Below are 18,434 nucleotides of genomic sequence, written 5' to 3' on the forward strand. Positions count from 1 at the left end.
ACGCACACACGCACGCACACACACATACACACATGCACACACATTGGGCACGTGTCTTTTGTTTTTCTACACTGCGTCACACTCTATCACCGAAATAACTTGTTAGCAAATGGCATGGAAGAAACGTGGTTCGGGATGGCTTACAGTCTGTGAAATCTGTGGAGGAAATTCATATTCATGCATTTTCATGTTTCCAACTCTGACTTTGGTTCACCTTCAGTGTTAAGTGAGGTATTCTATGGGGCAATGCCATGGTATTGTTCTGTTGTGGTATAAAGTCTGTGGTGATTCCCAATCAAATGTCCCCATCAGGTGAAAATGAGGATGCTTTAGTTATTCGATATGTATTTCTGAATTCAGTGTCTGGTAGGTAGAATAATTTTTTGTGAGATAATGTGTTGTGTTGTTCATTGTTTATCATTATGCCTCGGATTGTGTCATCATGATGGATTGTGTGTGTGTGTGTGTGTGTGTGTGTGTGTGTGTGTGTGTGTGTGTGTGTGTGTGTGTGTGTGTGTGTGTGTGTGTGTGTGTGTGTGTGTGTGTGTGTGTGTGTGTCCTCAGCCAGGTCGCAGGACAGGTGAGCTATATTAATCACAGATTAGAGGAAAAAATGAAGAGTGAAATGATTCCCGTGAATCCAGATTGTGCATGCATGTGTGCACAGACGCACACACACACATACTCACAAACACACCTCTTCTTGTTGAATCATGAGCTGCATATCTGTAAGACTATGGACTGGCTGACATATGAAAAGCAATGTCAATCGGAGAGACCGAACTCTGCAGGGTGCGCTGGTTTATGCTCGGCACTCGCACAGACCCGCAGTCCCTCAGGAATAGTATGGCTGGAAAAATAATACATTGTTACCTCCGAAACCGGAGCGAGCAGTGGTAACCCCATAGTGGCAACATGGAGACACAAGTAATTATTATACCGACACTAGGCCAGCAACCCAGACAGGAAGAGAAACACAACTGCAGTTGATTAAAAGGTGTGCAGACGCAGACTGGATGCATAACAAGAGCCAGATACACACAGGAGTTGCATTTGGATCAAATGTTACTGAGGCTTACTCGCAGATCATTAGGACCAGACCAGAGGAGGGACAGACATGTTGTCTAAATCAAAATGAAGGCCCTTTTTTATTTGATGTCTGAGCTGAAGCCAGAAATGGCCGAAGAATCGTACTTTTGATGTGAATTATTGAAAATGGCTTGCTAAGAACTGCCCGTGAGCTTTCTGTATATTATTCTGGCTTCTTTTTCCTTTTTTTGGGAACATAAACACATGCAGGTGCACCTCAACCAGTCCTTCCCCAAGTGCTCTAAGAAATATAATGCGACACACTGTTGTCTGAGATGGAAGAGCAGCAGTTGAAAAAAAGCATTTATGTTTTTTAACACCTTAGCCTCAACATATTTTCCCCACTCTCCCCACTTGTCTTTTCAACTGCTTGTCAACCCATTTGTTTGAATGATAAAATACTCTGGCTGAATCTTAGCCCCCCAAACTAGCTGTGCGTTGTATAGCAAATAGTGTCCTATTAAAGCACAGTAACTTTGAATGATCAAAATATGTGTGATACGGTTGCAGATCTCAGATATATTTGACGGACTGTACCAAGCTGGTAACTGCGCTCTAGCTACGATCTAACAGAATTGTGATGAAAGCTCTGTAAAGGTTAATATATGATCATCTGATTCAGTGCTCTTGGCTCCTTTTTGGAATCCAGGACATGAGAGCAGCCTTACCCGTCACCTAAAACAATCCTCCAAAACTCAACCATTAGTCGCTCGTACACACTAACACATAGGCACAGACACACACACACACACACACACACACACACACACACACGCACACCACCACGCACCCCCCCCCCCCCCCCCCCCACACACACACACACACAAACCCCCCCCCCCCCCCCCCACACACACACACACACACACACACACACACACACACACACACACACACACACACACACACACACACACACACACACACACACACACACACACACAGAGACAGACACACAGACACAGACAGTCGCACTCTCTGGCACACTCTTAATTATTCAGTGGCTAATTAGTTTGTATACCCGATTACATAATGGAGGTTGCTTGGAAAACACTTGTGAGACACAACGCAGCCGGGAAGAGTGGAGCTTTTTTCCAGAGGTCTTTATTTATTAATCCACTTTTTCTTCATCTGGCATCGCTTGCTGATGCAACTTCTGCACAGCCTCTGAAACACCTTGAAAAGAAACCAGCATCCTCCCAAAAAATGGATTTGGCACAGATATAACGACTAACGATCCAAATAGAGCGTATGTCTGTGTGTGTGTGTACACTACACAGCAACACATACATTCCCTCAAGTAAGAGGCCACACAGAGTGGCATTGCACTCGGATGAGTTACAGCGCTAATGCACACAGCCGTTTGTCCGTGTAATGACGGTTCGTTATCCACTTGACACGGAAGCACTCCTCAGAGCGTCGGCCCCGGAGAATGTCACCGCCGGTGATTGTGTGACTAAATTGGGATAAAGCAGAACTGGGAAAGCAGTGGAAAGGGCAGGAAAACAATGGCTTTTTTTTCAGTGTTTTTCTCTTTTTGTGAAGCATGGTGATTTGTGTGTTTGTTTGAAGACAAATTCCATCTCTGTGGACGTGGTGCTGTAGAGGAGTGTGGGCTGTCAGTAGCCACTACCGTCTGACGATACGTCTCTCTCAGTGTTATCCAACCCTGGCCTCAGCCTCTCACTCTCTCTCCCCTGACCCAGTGTCTTGGCTCAGTCTATCACCCCTTTCACACAGTGATTATGTTGTGGTAAAGGAGATCCGGCATTATGCTGGCTTTGCTATTTTACACAGAACCAAACAAGGTGTGATGCTGCCCCCCATGAGATGCTTCACAGTGTTGAACCACCTTATTGTTATGTTACTCTCATATTAAGGAAGGTGTGTGTCCCTGGAAACTGAAAAGCTGAACTGAAGCTGCCGTAACCGTGTTGGACTTGCAACGCTGAGTTGATCCAAAGCCCAGACGTCCACGCAGAAGTCCTTATAATTTTACTCTTTATTTATCTATATTACACATTTGTTTAAAGTGAGAATGAAGTAATTAAAAAGAGTTTAGGGCTTGACATTATGTCCAAAAATGTCATCACAATATTTTTTTTTAAATAATGATAATTATCACTACATATACATATACATGATAATAATAATAATAATAATGCAGAATTTACAGTTTAAAGAGTATTCTTCTTAGGCCAGAACCAGAAGGTTTATTATGGTTTATAATATACAATTATTTATAACCAGAACGAATAATTGACAAACATGTAGCAGAACCAAAATAGCTTTACCTTAACACAGAATAAATAAAATAAATCCATAATGCAAACTACTGCTGTGATTCCCAGTCCTTCAACAGCTTGTTTCAAACATTGTAAAGGTAGTATACTGAACATTGAAAGATAAAATAATAAGTTAATGTGTTTTGCAACCATGCTTATATACAGAAAGTCATTGTGCTGATAATTTCTTTATGTCGCTATGATTTATTTTCGTACGGGGTTAATGCCCGAAAACTCAAACACTTTTGTTGATTGTGGAACTTGGTTAGTTTGACTAGCAGTATGGCCTGGCTGTTGGCTGCTATCCCGGGGAGGATGCTAGCATGAAATAACAAAACAAAGCTTTCTGAGTGCTTTGTGGGCTGGGACCTTTTGAGATGGTCGAAAAGGTTGCTTGTGTTTGCCGTTCTGCCAAGACTGGTTGCCTGCATATTTTGCGTCTAATGCTAGTCTGTGTTTGGTCAGATTCCAGGAAGCCGAACCAATTCCCAAAGACTGAAGTGGTATGACCTTTCTCTTGTACAATTTCTTAATTTTCGTCTCCTCACCTGTTTATTCTGTTTTGCCTTCGCTCGCTTTCTTCTGAGTAGCAGTACGCTTCTCCACGAAAGTGGTCATCATGAGTGGTTGTGAGTGGGAGGGGCCGGATGCATGCATCAACCACATGCGTTTGTTTCTTTGCTCTATGATTGGCTGTTTGTTTAATTGTTTTGTAGGAAGAGGAAAACTGACATAGAAATAGCTGTATTGAAAGGGTATCTCCTCAATGTATCATTGTTGTGATACATGTACTCAGACGATCATTTTGGAGATCGTTTTATCTCCCACCTTAAAACAGGGTTTTCTATAACGTCCCCAAGATGGTATTTGACTTGTGCAAATGTTGGTCCTTTTTTGAAGATTTTCAGCAATCACTTCCTCCATGGCCTTTATTGTTGCTGTTTCTGCATCCTTCGTTCTGGATATGGAGTTCTCAATAAAATCATTCTTCTTTAAGCAAGCAAATAAAATTTTCTTTTGTATTGAAATTGGTATCAGACTTTGTCTGGTTTTAAGTGTAGCTGTTGTGGTATATTTCCTCAACATATAGCCTTATTTAAAGATTATTGCACCAGCATTTTTAATTTAATTTAATTTACTCGTTTTAAGATATCTGTGTGTTCTTTGAGATGAGATATTTGTACTTTTTTATACTCTGTTGGCATATAATTATGCTTATTTTGAGTCAAATGTCCCCCATTTTATGGCCTTTCTTTTCTTGTTTATAAGCGCTGACTTTATGCAATGATTGATGGCGTTTCAGAATCAGAGGCGTCAAGTGTCACCCAACAGTGTCAGCGTCTAGTGTGACCTTGCTCTTAAAGCAATAATGAAGAATGTTGAGGTTTGTTTGCTAGCCTTGCACATTCATACCACCCCTCAAACGGAGTCAGAGTTGCCGAGCGTCTTATGCAAAATGTTGACATGTAACGTTGGCAGAAATGCTTAATTTTAGTGGCATAATGCGAGAAAAGTGTTTGTGCAATCAGAAATACATTCAAAGAAAAATTGAAGAGAAGTAGGGATCGGTTCAAGGCAGAAAGGAGCACAGACCTAAGACAGAGACAGAGATGATAACTACGTAGTCGGTTTAAGAGATGGATCCTGTTAAATTCACACAGTTGTCAGTCACACATGACACCTCGACAAAATGTCACACCCCTGTCCTGCCATGACGGTTCACCCTGTTCACACAAACGTTGATTTGCCTCTGTTACCTCGTCTACTACCTCTGTTCCTACCTGTGCTACCTCTGTTACTACCTGTACTACCTTTACTACTCTGTTACCCTCGTCCTCACTAGCTCTGTTACTACCTTAATACTCTGTTACCTCTGTTACCTCCTCTACTACCTCTGTTACCTCGTCTACTACCTCTGTTCCTGCCTGTACTACCTCTGTTACCTCTGTTACCTCCTCTACTACCTCTGTTACCTCCTCTATTACCTCTGTTACCTCCTCTACTACCTCTGTTCCTACCTGTACTACCTCTACTACCTCTGTTACCTCCTCTATTACCTCTGTTCCTACCTGTACTACCTCTACTACCTCTGTTAATACCTCTGTTACCTCCTCTATTACCTCTGTTACCTCCTCTACTACCTCTGTTCCTACCTGTACTACCTCTACTATCTCTGTTACCTCCTCTATTACCTCTGTTACCTCCTCTACTACCTCTGTTACTACCTGTACTACCTCTGTTCCTACCTGTACTACCTCTACTACCTCTGTTACCTCGTCTACTACCTCTGTTCCTACCTGTACTACCTCTGTTACTACCTGTACTACCTTTACTACCTCTGTTACCTCGTCTACTACCTCTGTTCCTACCTGTACTACCTCTATTACCTCTGTTATCTCCTCTATTACCTCTGTTACTACCTTTACTACCTCTGTTCCTACCTGTACTACCTCTACTACCTCTGTTACTACCTCTGTTACCTCCTCTATTACCTCTGTTACCTCCTCTACTACCTCTGTTCCTACCTGTACTACCTCTACTACCTCTGTTACTACCTTTACTACCTCTGTTACTACCTCTGTTCCTACCTGTACTACCTCTACTACCTCTGTTACTACCTCTGTTACCTCCTCTATTACCTCTGTTACCTCCTCTACTACCTCTGTTCCTACCTGTACTACCTCTACTACCTCTGTTACTACCTTTACTACCTCTGTTCCTACCTGTACTACCTCTACTACCTCTGTTACTACCTTTACTACCTCTGTTCCTACCTGCACTACCTCTGCCTCCAGCTTAAAGGTCTGATGACATGGCACCAGGTGTGAGTGTGATTAGCCGTTACAAGTCGTTTTGAAAATCTGTCTCTCATGACATCAGTCTTGAGAGTGGCCGTGTCCACCTAGATGTGTGCTGCATAGATCAGTCTACCAACCTACCCAGTGGACTGTAACAAGCGTTGCCCATCTATCCTTCACACATCTAGGTGGACACGCCCACTTGTGGCGTGTTACGTGCCTCCCCTTTCTTCTAATTCCTCCTGCCTTATTCTCTCATCTGTCTCTCAGGTGTTCCTGATTTGGGGCTGGAGCTACTGCTACTACTGCCGCTACTTAAGGCGTGGCCTGTGTTCCCACACGGGTCTCTCAAGTATTGGCAGCTCCTGGCCGCTGGCCTGTAATTCAGTTGCCTTTTGGCAACAGCTGTTTGATTCATTGAATGGAGGGCTTTTCGTATTTCTGTTATTGGTTAGAGGGTCAGGGAAGTGTAGGTTAGGAGGAGGAAGTCCTGGCTTCGACGGCCCAATGCACGGCTGGCCGAGGCTTCCTCCGCCCTTTTATTTTGGTTGAACAGTCCTCCATTTTTTGTTTTTTAGAGTTCGGGATAAGTAATAAAGTGGCATTATTATTGAAATGTCAATGATGTCATGTTACTGGCCGCTGAACCGCTAGTCAAGTTATAAAGGGTGGCCGTAACAGACCGATTTTCAAAGCAGCTTGTAACGGCTAATAACACTCACACCTGTTGGCATGTCATGGGACCTTTAAAGGCGGAAAAACAATGCTTTCTTATTCCGTGTTTAGATGCCGGGCTAGGCTGAACAACGCTGCCGCATTACCGCCCTGAACAGGCTGTGTAAAAGGAGCTCACCTCTCTCTTCTTTCTCCTTTCTTTGTCTCAGGCTCTCCTTCGGTCCGTTAGTTCTATCAGGATGCAATTTTCTTGGTAGAACTCGGCAGACACGCATGTTCATAAGCGACATCAGGTGAATTGAGAGGCGTGTCAGTTAGGAGCAGGTGGGGGTCAGGCGTTTTGATTAAGGATGCTTACATGCTAGGCTGTTGATAATGGTGATCGAAAACAGTACCTTTTGGCTCGGGAGTCGAACCCCGTGCCACGTCTTTCGTGCTAAGAGGCCGACTAGTGGATTCCCATCCTCCCTGCTTTGGTTCCTTGCAACCTGACAGTTGAAAAGATCTGAACAGTATAAACAGTTCAAACTCTAAATATATATTTGTACACAGCTGATTATCTGTCACACAAGTAAATGTAGCCGCTGATAGCTACACACCTGAAGCCTCGCCACCGACAGCACTGTCATGTCTCTCAGTACCAGCATATGTGCGCTTGTTTGATTAGAAGAAAAGAAGAGTTTGATGTCACGTTTGATATATCTGGCTGTGTTTTTCACCAGAGCTGCTAAATAAAGCTCAGTTTCTAGCAGCTTCAGACTGCTCTCTCTGACAGGGGAGCAGCTTAGGGTGACGTGTTCGTGAACATATAAAGCCTGGAGGAAACCATACACACCACACACCCACACACAGTGGTGGATAAAGTACTAGAAAGTAAGACTTGAGTGAAAGTGCAGATATCTTTGTTGGAATTTACTCTGGTAAAAGTTTGTCATCCCAAAGAAAATCACTTGAGTAAAAACATGAAGTAACTCAAATAAAACTACAAGTGGTAATCTTGAAGGCCTCCGTTTCCTGCTCTTTGGTAGCGCCTAAGGCGGATAAAACAACAACACGCCGTTACACACACAAGTGAGTTGGAGAGTCTGTTGCGGTACCTCCCCCATAGACAGGCGAACCACCGCTCCTGGGCGATGGTAAATGTGTCACTAACTGCACGAAAAGTTGCCACGACACCCGGTTTGTAACATTGTATTACGAAGGATGTAAATCAGCTATGGCTTTTGTCAAACTCAATGTGGCAGTGGGTGAGACACATCCATTCTATTCCAAACGAGTTTCCGGCAGCTCCCACAGCTCTATCTCAGTTTTTTGACCTGGCTTGACATGGCTTGGTCTTTTCTCCAAAAAGTGCAGTGTGATGAAAGGGATTTTAAACCAATTAGAATGCAGCCTAAGCATTTTTGAATAAAAATTTAGGGCTCAGTCCCGGTCTTATGAATGTACGTAGAGTGTGTCAAATGAACACAAATTACCCTTTTTTCCCCACTGAGCCAATCAATTGCGTCCGGTGGGACGAAATATCCAAACTTCACCCAGCCGGCATACTCATTACCAGGACATTTTACATTCAAGAATTCATCGTGCCTCTCAGTCCGAATCCAAGCTTGTGGAGTGGTTCTTTTTGTGGCCAATATTGGAGAATCCCACATAGCCAGGTCTGTTCATTTGCGTTAACTGTGTTGGACAAAACCAACACAGAGCTTTGGGAGCTGCTGAGCGTTGTTAGGAGATGAATGGATGTCAATGGCTGGCCAACTCAAGTACTCAAGAGGGGGTGAGTTGAGCAAAAACCATGGCTTATTTATATTGTGACTTTGACATGTCTACAATTAACCGATGGGGACAATTTGTTCAGACTTCTGGTTCTGCTGTAGCTTAGGAACATCCGGTCGGGATTTTCCAGCAGATGCTATTTGGTCCCAAACCCACTTAAGAACCTCAACTTTGCTCACATGTGCAACACACTAATAGTGGCTTATGCATGAATAATAAAATAAATCATGTTACAATCTGAGTCAACTGTTTGATATGAGACAGTGGTTCAAATACTTTTTTAATGCAGTGAAGTAAAAGTGAAAGTCAACAGAAACAGAGCAGATACTCAATAAAGCAAATTAAGTACTTTAACATAGTTATACTTTGTCACTTTAAACCCCTGCTCACACACATACACAACTACACATACGTATACGGCCGAGCACGCTTCATTCGCTGACATTTTGCTCGCTGTTGAAACTCAAGGAGGCACCGCCATCCGCTTCCTGTGAACCCCTTCACCATGAGAACACACAAGTAGGGTGGGAGATCCTATCGTCCGTACACACACGTCACCCCCCACACCCCCCCCCCCCCCCCCCCGCCCCCCCTTACGTGTTCCCAAGCCAATCTTGGATAAGAATGCACTCTGCCTGGCTCTGCTATCATGGAGTTTCCACTGCTGGCTCGGAGGGCCTCCCCCTCCTCACAGATGGCAGCTTTGATATTTCACACCACTGGCTCGCTCACGGGGGGTTCCACCACCCCGGGGCCCCTCCTGTCCATAGAAGGACGTGTGTGTGTGTGTGTGTGTGTGTGTGTGTGTGTGTGGTGTGTGTGTGGTGTGTGTGTGTGTGTGTGTGGTTGTGTGTGTGTGTGTGTGTGTGTGTGTGTGTGTGTGGTGTGTGTGTGTGTGTGGTGAAAAAAAAGCTGACCTTTCAACTGATAGCATGATAGGTCAGCCTGGTAACAACACACAGTCCGGTAAACAAGTGCCTTCGCTGTCTCCAGCGTTTCATGGTCTGTGTCTCTGAGATATTAAGCAGGACCTTGAGGTTTCGAGGGCCATTGTAAATCTAGAAACCAATGGAATGTGTGCATTATCTGATGTTTTAATGTGCCATGAAATTAATAATCTAAGCTCTTGGTTCATTTGTTTGCTTTTCTAATTGATATTGACATTGAAACTTCCTTCTTTGAGGACGATGAATGTAATAATGAAGCCTTGTCTTCAGTGCAGAAGAGGGACCATCTCAGTGCTGTTGGGTTGGACGGCCTCAGAGGTGGTCCTGGTGTAGTTGTTCAGGTGGAGGAGAGATTGCGACAGGCAGATCACTGAGAGTCACATGCTGAGGTTCATCAGGAGGGCCATCAGCTCAGTCATGTGACGAGGTGCGTTTGTTGTGCCAGGAAATTGAAGCAGGGGAATACCTCCATGTTTGGCCAGCTGACCAACTGACCGCCAGAGAAAACACACACACACACACACACACACACACACACACACCACACACACACACACACACACACACACACACACACACACCCACACACACACACACACACACACACACACACATAAACACTAACACAGAACACAGAAACACAACTACAAGCATAATATACTAATGGGTGCGTGTTCCAGAGTGTTTGTATATGTTTGTTGACAGCGGTATTAAGACATGAGCTACATTTTTCTCTCTCTCTCTCTCTCTCTCTCTCTCTCTCTCTCTCTCTCTCTCTCTCTCTCTCTCTCTCTCTCTCTCTCTCTCTCTCTCTCTCTCTCTCTCTCTCTCTCTCTCTCTCTCTCTCCTCTCTCTCTCTCTCTCCCTCTCTCTCTCTCTCTCCCCCCCCCTCTCTCTCTCCACACACACACACCTGGCAGCCCGAAGTGACATCACACCTGCTCCTCTATATTTAGTGTCTCTGCTGCTCTCTGTAATCCGGTTAGGATGATCTGTGGCGACCAGGACATCGGAGTCGCCATGCTTTCGGCTGTGGAAAAATATCTTATGGACTGGAAAGTTATCTCTTGTTTCCTCTCTCTCTTGCCATATCGCTCTGTTGCCATCTCAATCTCTCTCTCCGATACTTGCCCGGCCACACGCTGGTGCAGTGGCGACCGCACTACAAGCTGTGTCGCCATTGGCTCGTCCCTCAGACGTTGTCAGGGCCTCGCCGTACATGGCAACAGGTACGCTTACATCGTGAGCGCGCCCACTGCCTTTGCACGGGAGTCGGGGCTTCGCGGGGCACCACGGCGGATGTCACTGAGACCGGGCAGAAGAGCGGTGTCCTTGACGACGGCCCGGCAACTATAATCGTCGTGACAACCCCTAGGAATGAGCTGTCATGTGACACGTCTCTCTTGTCGGAGCAGAGGGTCCATGGAAAAAACAAACGCGTGCACGTGTGCGCGGACACACGCCCACGTGCTCACACATACACACAAACAGTCACACACGCACCAAAATGCATACGAGCACACATGCACACACAGCACAGCTGTGTCAGCAGGGAGAATCCTTACCAAAACATGTTTGGTATGCCATTGGACCCCCTACATGTACACACACACACACAGACACACGTAGGCACTCACACAGAACCAACTCTTCATCAGCGCCGTCTGGACCGCACTTAACCCGGTGGGGTGACGGGAGGCCTAAGTTAGGATCTGCACTGCACTTAAAACCCTTCCTAATGCCCGCCGTCCCTGGTTGGGGAAACCAGAGGCAAGTGTTAAAGAGGGGAGGCTTATCCTTATGTAGGACCCTAAAGTTAAGCTATCTGACAAGCTGTGAAAGCCAGCACTACATTATCATTATTACCATATTACCAGTTCACTGTATTCCCCATGCAGATGTTAGATATAAAAACAAAGGCATCGCATTCAAAAGTAGTCCGTTAGAAGACGCTTTTTGCGCAATGCAGAGTGCAGTCTGTACAAACAATTGAAGTTCTGCAAGACCTAGTTTGTGATAGAAAACAAGGAGAGAACAACCGGACAGAGTGCCACGGAGCTCAAGGGATCCAATAAAGTTGCACACACGTCGTCCGCACATCACACGCCCTGCGAGGTTACAGGATCTACTGCCTGTGTCGGGGCTGCGTTGTGTGCGACTTAACGTAGTGAACACTTCAAATGATGCCACGGCTCTGTTCGTCACATGAGCTACACCATTAGCATATCTCCCCCAAGTTTAAAATAGGAACGGGATGTGTTATCGGGGGCCTGTTAGACAGACTGCGAACATATTCAGCCCCCTACACACACACACACACACCACACACACACACACGACACACACACACACACACACACACACACACACACACACGACACACACACACACACACACACACACACACACACACACACACACACACACACACACACGCGCACGCGACCAGAGTTTTGGTAATTAGCGACAGCAGTAAGGTGATAACAAGCGGCAGCCACACGTTTTTCCTTCTCTTTTTTTCAACGCGAGGTGCCAATGCCAGGCTGCCGGAAGTCACAGCGTGTGTGCTCGCCTGTCACACGTTTCCAGCCTTTCCAACTATTAAAAAAACCAACACACGCAGACAAACCTTGTTTACATATGCGGCATCCAACAAAATAAACGAGAAAACGAAAAATGCGTGTGACTCCCTGCGAAGCACGGTCCTTCCATCACACTTCCTCCCCCACCTCCGCTTCCCTCCGTCGCCCGCCTCTCTTCCCATTCTTCCCTGTTAATCTCGTCCACCTTCCTCCCACTCCTCTTCCTCCTCCTCCTCCTCCTCCTCCTCTTCCTCCGCCACTTGTCTCCACACTGTGAGTCATCTCTTCCAGGGACACAGATGTTCTATAGAGGGCTGACATACACTGCCCTCCTACACACACACACACAACACACACACACAGCACAACACACACACACACACAACCTTGCACAAGACAAAACCATCTTACGGTGATCTCTGAACCCGCACCATCGATGACCTCTGAAATACACTGTATGGATGTTTTCCCTGTAATGTTCCACCATATTTCACTCAGACGCCTTGGTGTTTTGGACTGGGCTTGTGTTCTGGTGTTGTGGTGGGGAGGCATACACAATACTTTACCCTTGTCTCCCATTAACCACACATATTGAGCAGTAAATGGAGGCCAGTACTCACTGCGTGTGTGTGTGTGTGTGTGTGTGTGTGTGTGTGTGTGTGTGTGTGTGTGTGTGTGTGTGTGTGTGTGTGTGTGTGTGTGTGTGTGTGTGTGTGTGTGTGTGTGTGTTTGGGTGTGTGCGTTAAAAACGTGCAGACCCCTGTCCGCCTCATCAATCCCAGTGGGGGATGGATTGATTTTGGTGCCTGGTGACACGTGAGACTGATCGGTTGTTTAATCACATGTGGCGACCATATTGACGACCGCATGCTTCATTCACGAGGAGCCCTTAGCTCTGAGCATCTGACTCACCATGCATCCCTCCATTGACTTTTCTACCTCTCTTCCTATGTTCCTATAAACGTACGTGTTTAGGGGGGAGGATGGCAATAGTCTAGGTTAGGTGTTTGACTCCCAGCCTAAATGTTCTTGAACTTTAGCTTTGACTCCCTGAAGTACATGAACCGCGACATGGAGGAGAAAGGGGTTGTTACCCGCGATTGTCTCTAGGGCTAAACGATTTGGTGAAATAATCGAATTGCGATTATTTTTACCAATATTGCGATTGCGATTTAATGTGCGATTTTTATAATTATGTTCCTTATGTTGTGTATTATCCACAAAAAAATAAATAAATCATTCTTTAGTATGACCAACACAACATTGGAAGCAGTCAACATAAAAGCTGCTCTTTCCTTTAGGCCAGGCCGATGTGTTGAGATTAATTTATATTATAAACGTAACTATTGAATTGTAAAAAAAAAAAAAAAAATGAATGAATCGTACTGATTTCCAGTCAGTAACGGTAACAAATCACATTTTTTTCTTTCTTTTTTTTTAATCGCAGCCTTTGCGATCTGCATACCGTGTTCTATTATATCGCAATTTCGATTTGAATTCGATTAATCGTTCAGCCCTAATTGTCTCCCACCGGAGCCCCGCTGCTTCTGCTACTTCAGATTGATGTGGAAGAACCAGAGATGTCGGAGAACCTGACGCAGTCGTTTGAGGTTCATAATATCGTCTGGAGGCGCACATAGCTTTTGGCCGTGATAATATATTTTATATGATATAGATATCTATGTATAATATTCGATTATTTAGATACAGAGCTCCAGGTCTCCCGCCGGAGCACCCGGAGTGTTACAGAACTGTAAAACAAGAGCGCAATGCGCATGGTCCCCATGGCCGCAAGCTGCTCAGGGCCAGACCCCCAGCCTCCATCTTGACCCGCCTCTAAAAAACGGCACGCTTGTGGAAAGCTCATTGTGGGACTGGCTCGTAGTGGCTGTAATTCTGCACCAAGGCTGAATTTCTTGAACTTCTTCAAGTATTGTATTAGGGGCCCACTAACACCTATACAAAAGCATTCATAAAGTAGCATGCCATGGGATCTTTAAAAAAAATACACAAAATGGTCAAGTAGAAAATGTTCAAATCGAAATGATTTTTACAAATATTTATCCAGCTGTATAAAACATTTAATGAATAAAACAAATATACTCAGAAAATCGAATAATAATAAACTCTGCTGAAAAGGTGGCGAGATGGCAACGCATACCGTTTGTCCAAAGTCTGGAATAACTTCTTGAAACCCTTGCCCTCGACTGTACCGTTAGGGTGCATATCTTAAGCTTAAAGTATACAATGGCAGCTGTTATGTTCTTGTGCTTATCCGTTCTTGTGCTTATCCGAATTTGACGGTTAAGGAGTCGCGTTATACCGTGTTGCTGAGATCGATGTCTGACTCTGCGTTGATGTCCAGGGGGTTGTGGTCTTGTCTTTTTGTTTCGTTATTAATTTGTTCTGAGTGACTTTGTGTTTTAGTTAGAGATGGTTTAATAGATTTGTTGTGTTGCCAAGTGGCGCAGATATCACCTCCAGGGAAATCTTGCATATTGTATGGTGCTGTTGCTCGTCCGATTCATAGAATCCCAAGTGTTCCCGTACAAGATAACTTTTTCTACCCTTTTTTTCGAGCCTCCCTCTGCCATTTTCAACTTGCGCTGTTTTTTGAATACCGCCGGTCACACACACAACTGGCCTCCTTCACTTTACAGCTGCTTGACAGTGAGTGCCAGTCAGCAGGCCCTCGTTGAATGCTTTGGGGGAGGGACTGAATTGCCCATGTGCGTCTCTGTCAGAAAAACTCTAGGCCTACTTTACAACGAAAAATGGCAAATATATAGTTTCAGCTTGATTAGTTCCCCTTAGTTCCTCCGGCCTATAGGTGGTTCATGTTGTTGGATACACAAAGACCCGCCACCCTTCCAGGTCAAAGGGGAAAGCAGATGCTACTTCAATATTTTTTACGGTCTCCGAGGGTTACCTTTAGGCCTCCTCGGCGAGACGCCGTCGACCCCTAGGTGATCCTAATGAATGTTTTGATCAACGGTAAGTTGCTTAGAATCAAAGCGAAGAATCATACTAAAATGAAAACATGCTCACCTAGCCTCCCGCTCTCTTCCCTCCAGGATGTGGGAACAGTTCGATGAGCGGGGAGATGTACGACGCGGGCTACCGCCGCATCACCAACATTGACTACTCGTCCGTGTGCGTCGACGCCATGGCCGCCCGCCACGCCCACTGCCCGGGGATGACCTGGCGCCAGATGGACGCGCGCCAGCTCGACGTCCCCGACGCCTCGTTCGATATCGTCCTGGAGAAGGCCACGCTGGACGCCATGTTGGTGGAGGAGAAGGACCCCTGGAAGGTGTCCCCGCAGACCGCCGGTCTCATTCACCAGGTGCTGAAGGAGGTAGGATAAGGGCTTTGTCTTATTTGTTTTAGGGTTTTCAACGGTTGTAGAATTTACTTTACATATCTCCTACTCTATTGGAGCAGAACTTCTGGGTGATACGGGCAAAGGGACCCCTTGTTTCTTGTTTTGATATTCTGTCGAAGAGAAACTAATTTAACCGAGAATATATAAAAGAAATACACTAATTTAGAGGCTATTCAGAATTTTGTACAATGGGAAGTATCTGTGGTGTACAGGTTACTAGCGCCCGGCCAAGTTTGTGTTTGCTCTCAGCCAATTACAAGCTCACGGATCCCCACCTCCAGCTACATGATTGGTTGAAACAAATATCCGAGAGATAAATGTCGCCTAACCGACACAGATAGAGACAAACAAAAACATGTTCGAGCAAGCAGCTGCCATGGCAACCTGTCGATGACGTCAGTGACTCGATTGAGGCTCGTTGAGACTTTTATTTATTTACCCGCCGGAAAGGGAACTTCCGCCTGGGAGCGGTTTACGTTTACACTGCGTCCCCCCCCCCCCCCCCCATCAGTCAGTGCGACCAGCGCTCCATCAAGAGCTCTTATGCTGCCGGCGGGTCCCCCACACTCACAGCCCCGCTGTCTCCATGTGACAACGATTGCGCTTACACTAACTGCCACACTTGACATTGACCACCCCCTGGCCTCCCCGTTTCAAATAACAGAGTGCTGATGGAGTGGAGTTGCGAGCGGTAAACCACGCTTGCTCTACTTAGTCCCTGCGTGCCGACAAAACAAGTTTATTTGCAGAGCGTGTCGGGCTGCACGCTCGCAAGCAGCGGAGAAAGCTGTGAGTTAGAGCGTTTGAGGACGGTTCGTAGTCTGGAGGGATCGTCCTTTAACCTCCTCCATGTCTTTCAATGACCGCCTCACACTCAAAGTGAGAGTCCGATATGGCGCACCTCTTTCAGGTTACATTTGTCATCCGCGTGGACCATTCCCCAACCCTGATTCCACGCTCTTTTTTTGGTGTAGAATAGAGCGTTGCATGAATGACAGCCAACCTGTTCTTACATCCTGTACAATAGGAAAATATGGCCAAATATTGACACACACACACACACACACACACACACCCTTCTTTCCTCATATCGCACTCTTCAAGAGATGTATGAAATTGCAAAAATCAATGGTGCTATTCAATGGTGCCCAAACACACGCGCACACACAAACAAACACACACGTACTTTTATCCTCATAGCACACCCTCAAACACACTCCCATACTTTGATACTCATAGCACACACACACACAAAATCAAACACACGCGCACACATACTTCTATTCCCAACACACACACACACACACACACACACACACACACACACACACACACACACACACACACACACACACACACACACACACACACACACACACACACACACCCATACTTCTATCCTCATAACACACACACGTGCGCGGCGGGCAGCGTACCCGGACTGTGCTGCTCTCAGCGTGGGGGAGAGTTCCTGGTGGGGGGGGGGGGGGGGGGGGGTGCAGCTAAACCTGAACAACAGAGGAGCTCGGCATCACGGCCGCCTCTCCTCCTCACCTCACACTTCCGAACATTCCGCCTTCTCTCACCTCACTCGCCCACTCGCTCGCTCTCACACACTCCTTCCCGTCCCTCAGACTCCATCCTCTCCCCTCTCGCTTGCTTCCCAGCCTGGGCTTAGCAACATTCTAATGTGTAGTTCGTAATATCATTTATTTCCTAGTGTGTGTGTGTGTTTGTGTGTTTTTGTATGCGTCTGCTTGTGCGTGTGCTTGTCTCTGTGGGTGTCGGTGTGTGTGTGTGTGTCATGTGTGTGTCTTTTAGCTTACTGTACAGCACATTAGGTGTGTTTGTGCATGTGTGTGTGTGTGTGTGTGTGTGTGTGTGTGTGTGTGTGTGTGTGTGTGTGTGTGTGAGCTCATGGCTAACATGCGTGAGTGTGAACTGTAACACAAGTGTGTGATGCTCCCCAGAGGGGATGAAGCCTCCGTCTCTGTCCTGTGCCTCCCTGACGACGGCGGTGTCTCGGCTCGCTGCTCCTCCGGCTCCGTCACGATTCGAGAGGTCCTCTCGCTGCGCGTCCGTCCGTCCGTCCGTTTGTCCCTCTGTCTGTGGGCTTGTGGGTGTGTGAAGTGTTGACATCGTGGGCGTCGCTTGGTCTCGAAACAACTTTATAAAAAAAGAAGAATGTTTGGAAAGAGGCGTGGGTTGCGGGGGATAAGAGACTGCAGAAGAGAGAGAGGAATAAGTTCAGAGACAAGAAAACTGAAAGAGGGGGTGGGGGGAGAGATGGGGGGGGGGGGGAGACTCACTTTCCCTCCTTGTTAGACTGACACGCAGGGAAAGTGGGGGCAAAGGGTAATATTAAAGAGGGGGAAGGCACAGTAGAGTAAGAAAACAGTGCAGCTGCAAGACACAGGGGAAGAGCGAGAGAGACAGAAACCAGGACTGACAGAAAGCTAATGAGCAATGTGCCCGAGTGAGACAGATATGAGAATGAGAGAGAGGGAGAGAGAGTGGAGGGGGGGGGGGAGAGAGGGGGAGAGAGAGAGAGAGAGAGGAGAGAGAGAGAGAGGAGAGAGAGAGAGAGAGAGAGAGAAGGAGAGAGGAGAGAGAAGAGAGAGAGAGAGAGAGAGAGGAGAGAGAGAGAGGAGAGAGAGAGAGAGAGAGAGAGAGAGAGAGAGAGAGAGAGAGATGCACTTTAATCTAGAGTCTTCCTTACGAATGTTTCATCATAAATGTAATAAGAATCTCAGAGAGATAGGTGGTCTGAAGCGAGGGGGCAGGGGGCTGTGTGGATACGGGAATATAAAATGGTGGATGGCGGGTACTGAGAGATTCAGATCGGGAACGTAGAGGAGTGGGAGAAAGTCAAACATCTACAGGGAAGCTAGCCATTATTG

At 46.2% G+C, this 18,434-nt stretch overlaps 1 protein-coding gene across 3 annotated transcripts in view; it reads left to right on the forward strand.

The window, feature by feature from the left end:
* The window catches only part of ece2a (endothelin converting enzyme 2a), an 80,031-nt gene that overhangs the window by 21,954 nt on the left and 39,643 nt on the right, over nt 1–18,434 (forward strand). For all 3 annotated transcript variants that reach the window (XM_056596391.1, XM_056596390.1, XM_056596392.1), the window contains exon 3: nt 15,224–15,507. In XM_056596391.1, coding sequence (XP_056452366.1) covers nt 15,224–15,507 — 284 coding nt within the window. The remainder of the gene's footprint in view (nt 1–15,223; nt 15,508–18,434) is intronic.

This window comes from Gadus chalcogrammus, chromosome 8 (genome assembly GCF_026213295.1).
Source record: "Gadus chalcogrammus isolate NIFS_2021 chromosome 8, NIFS_Gcha_1.0, whole genome shotgun sequence".
Classification (NCBI taxonomy): Eukaryota; Metazoa; Chordata; class Actinopteri; order Gadiformes; family Gadidae; genus Gadus; species Gadus chalcogrammus.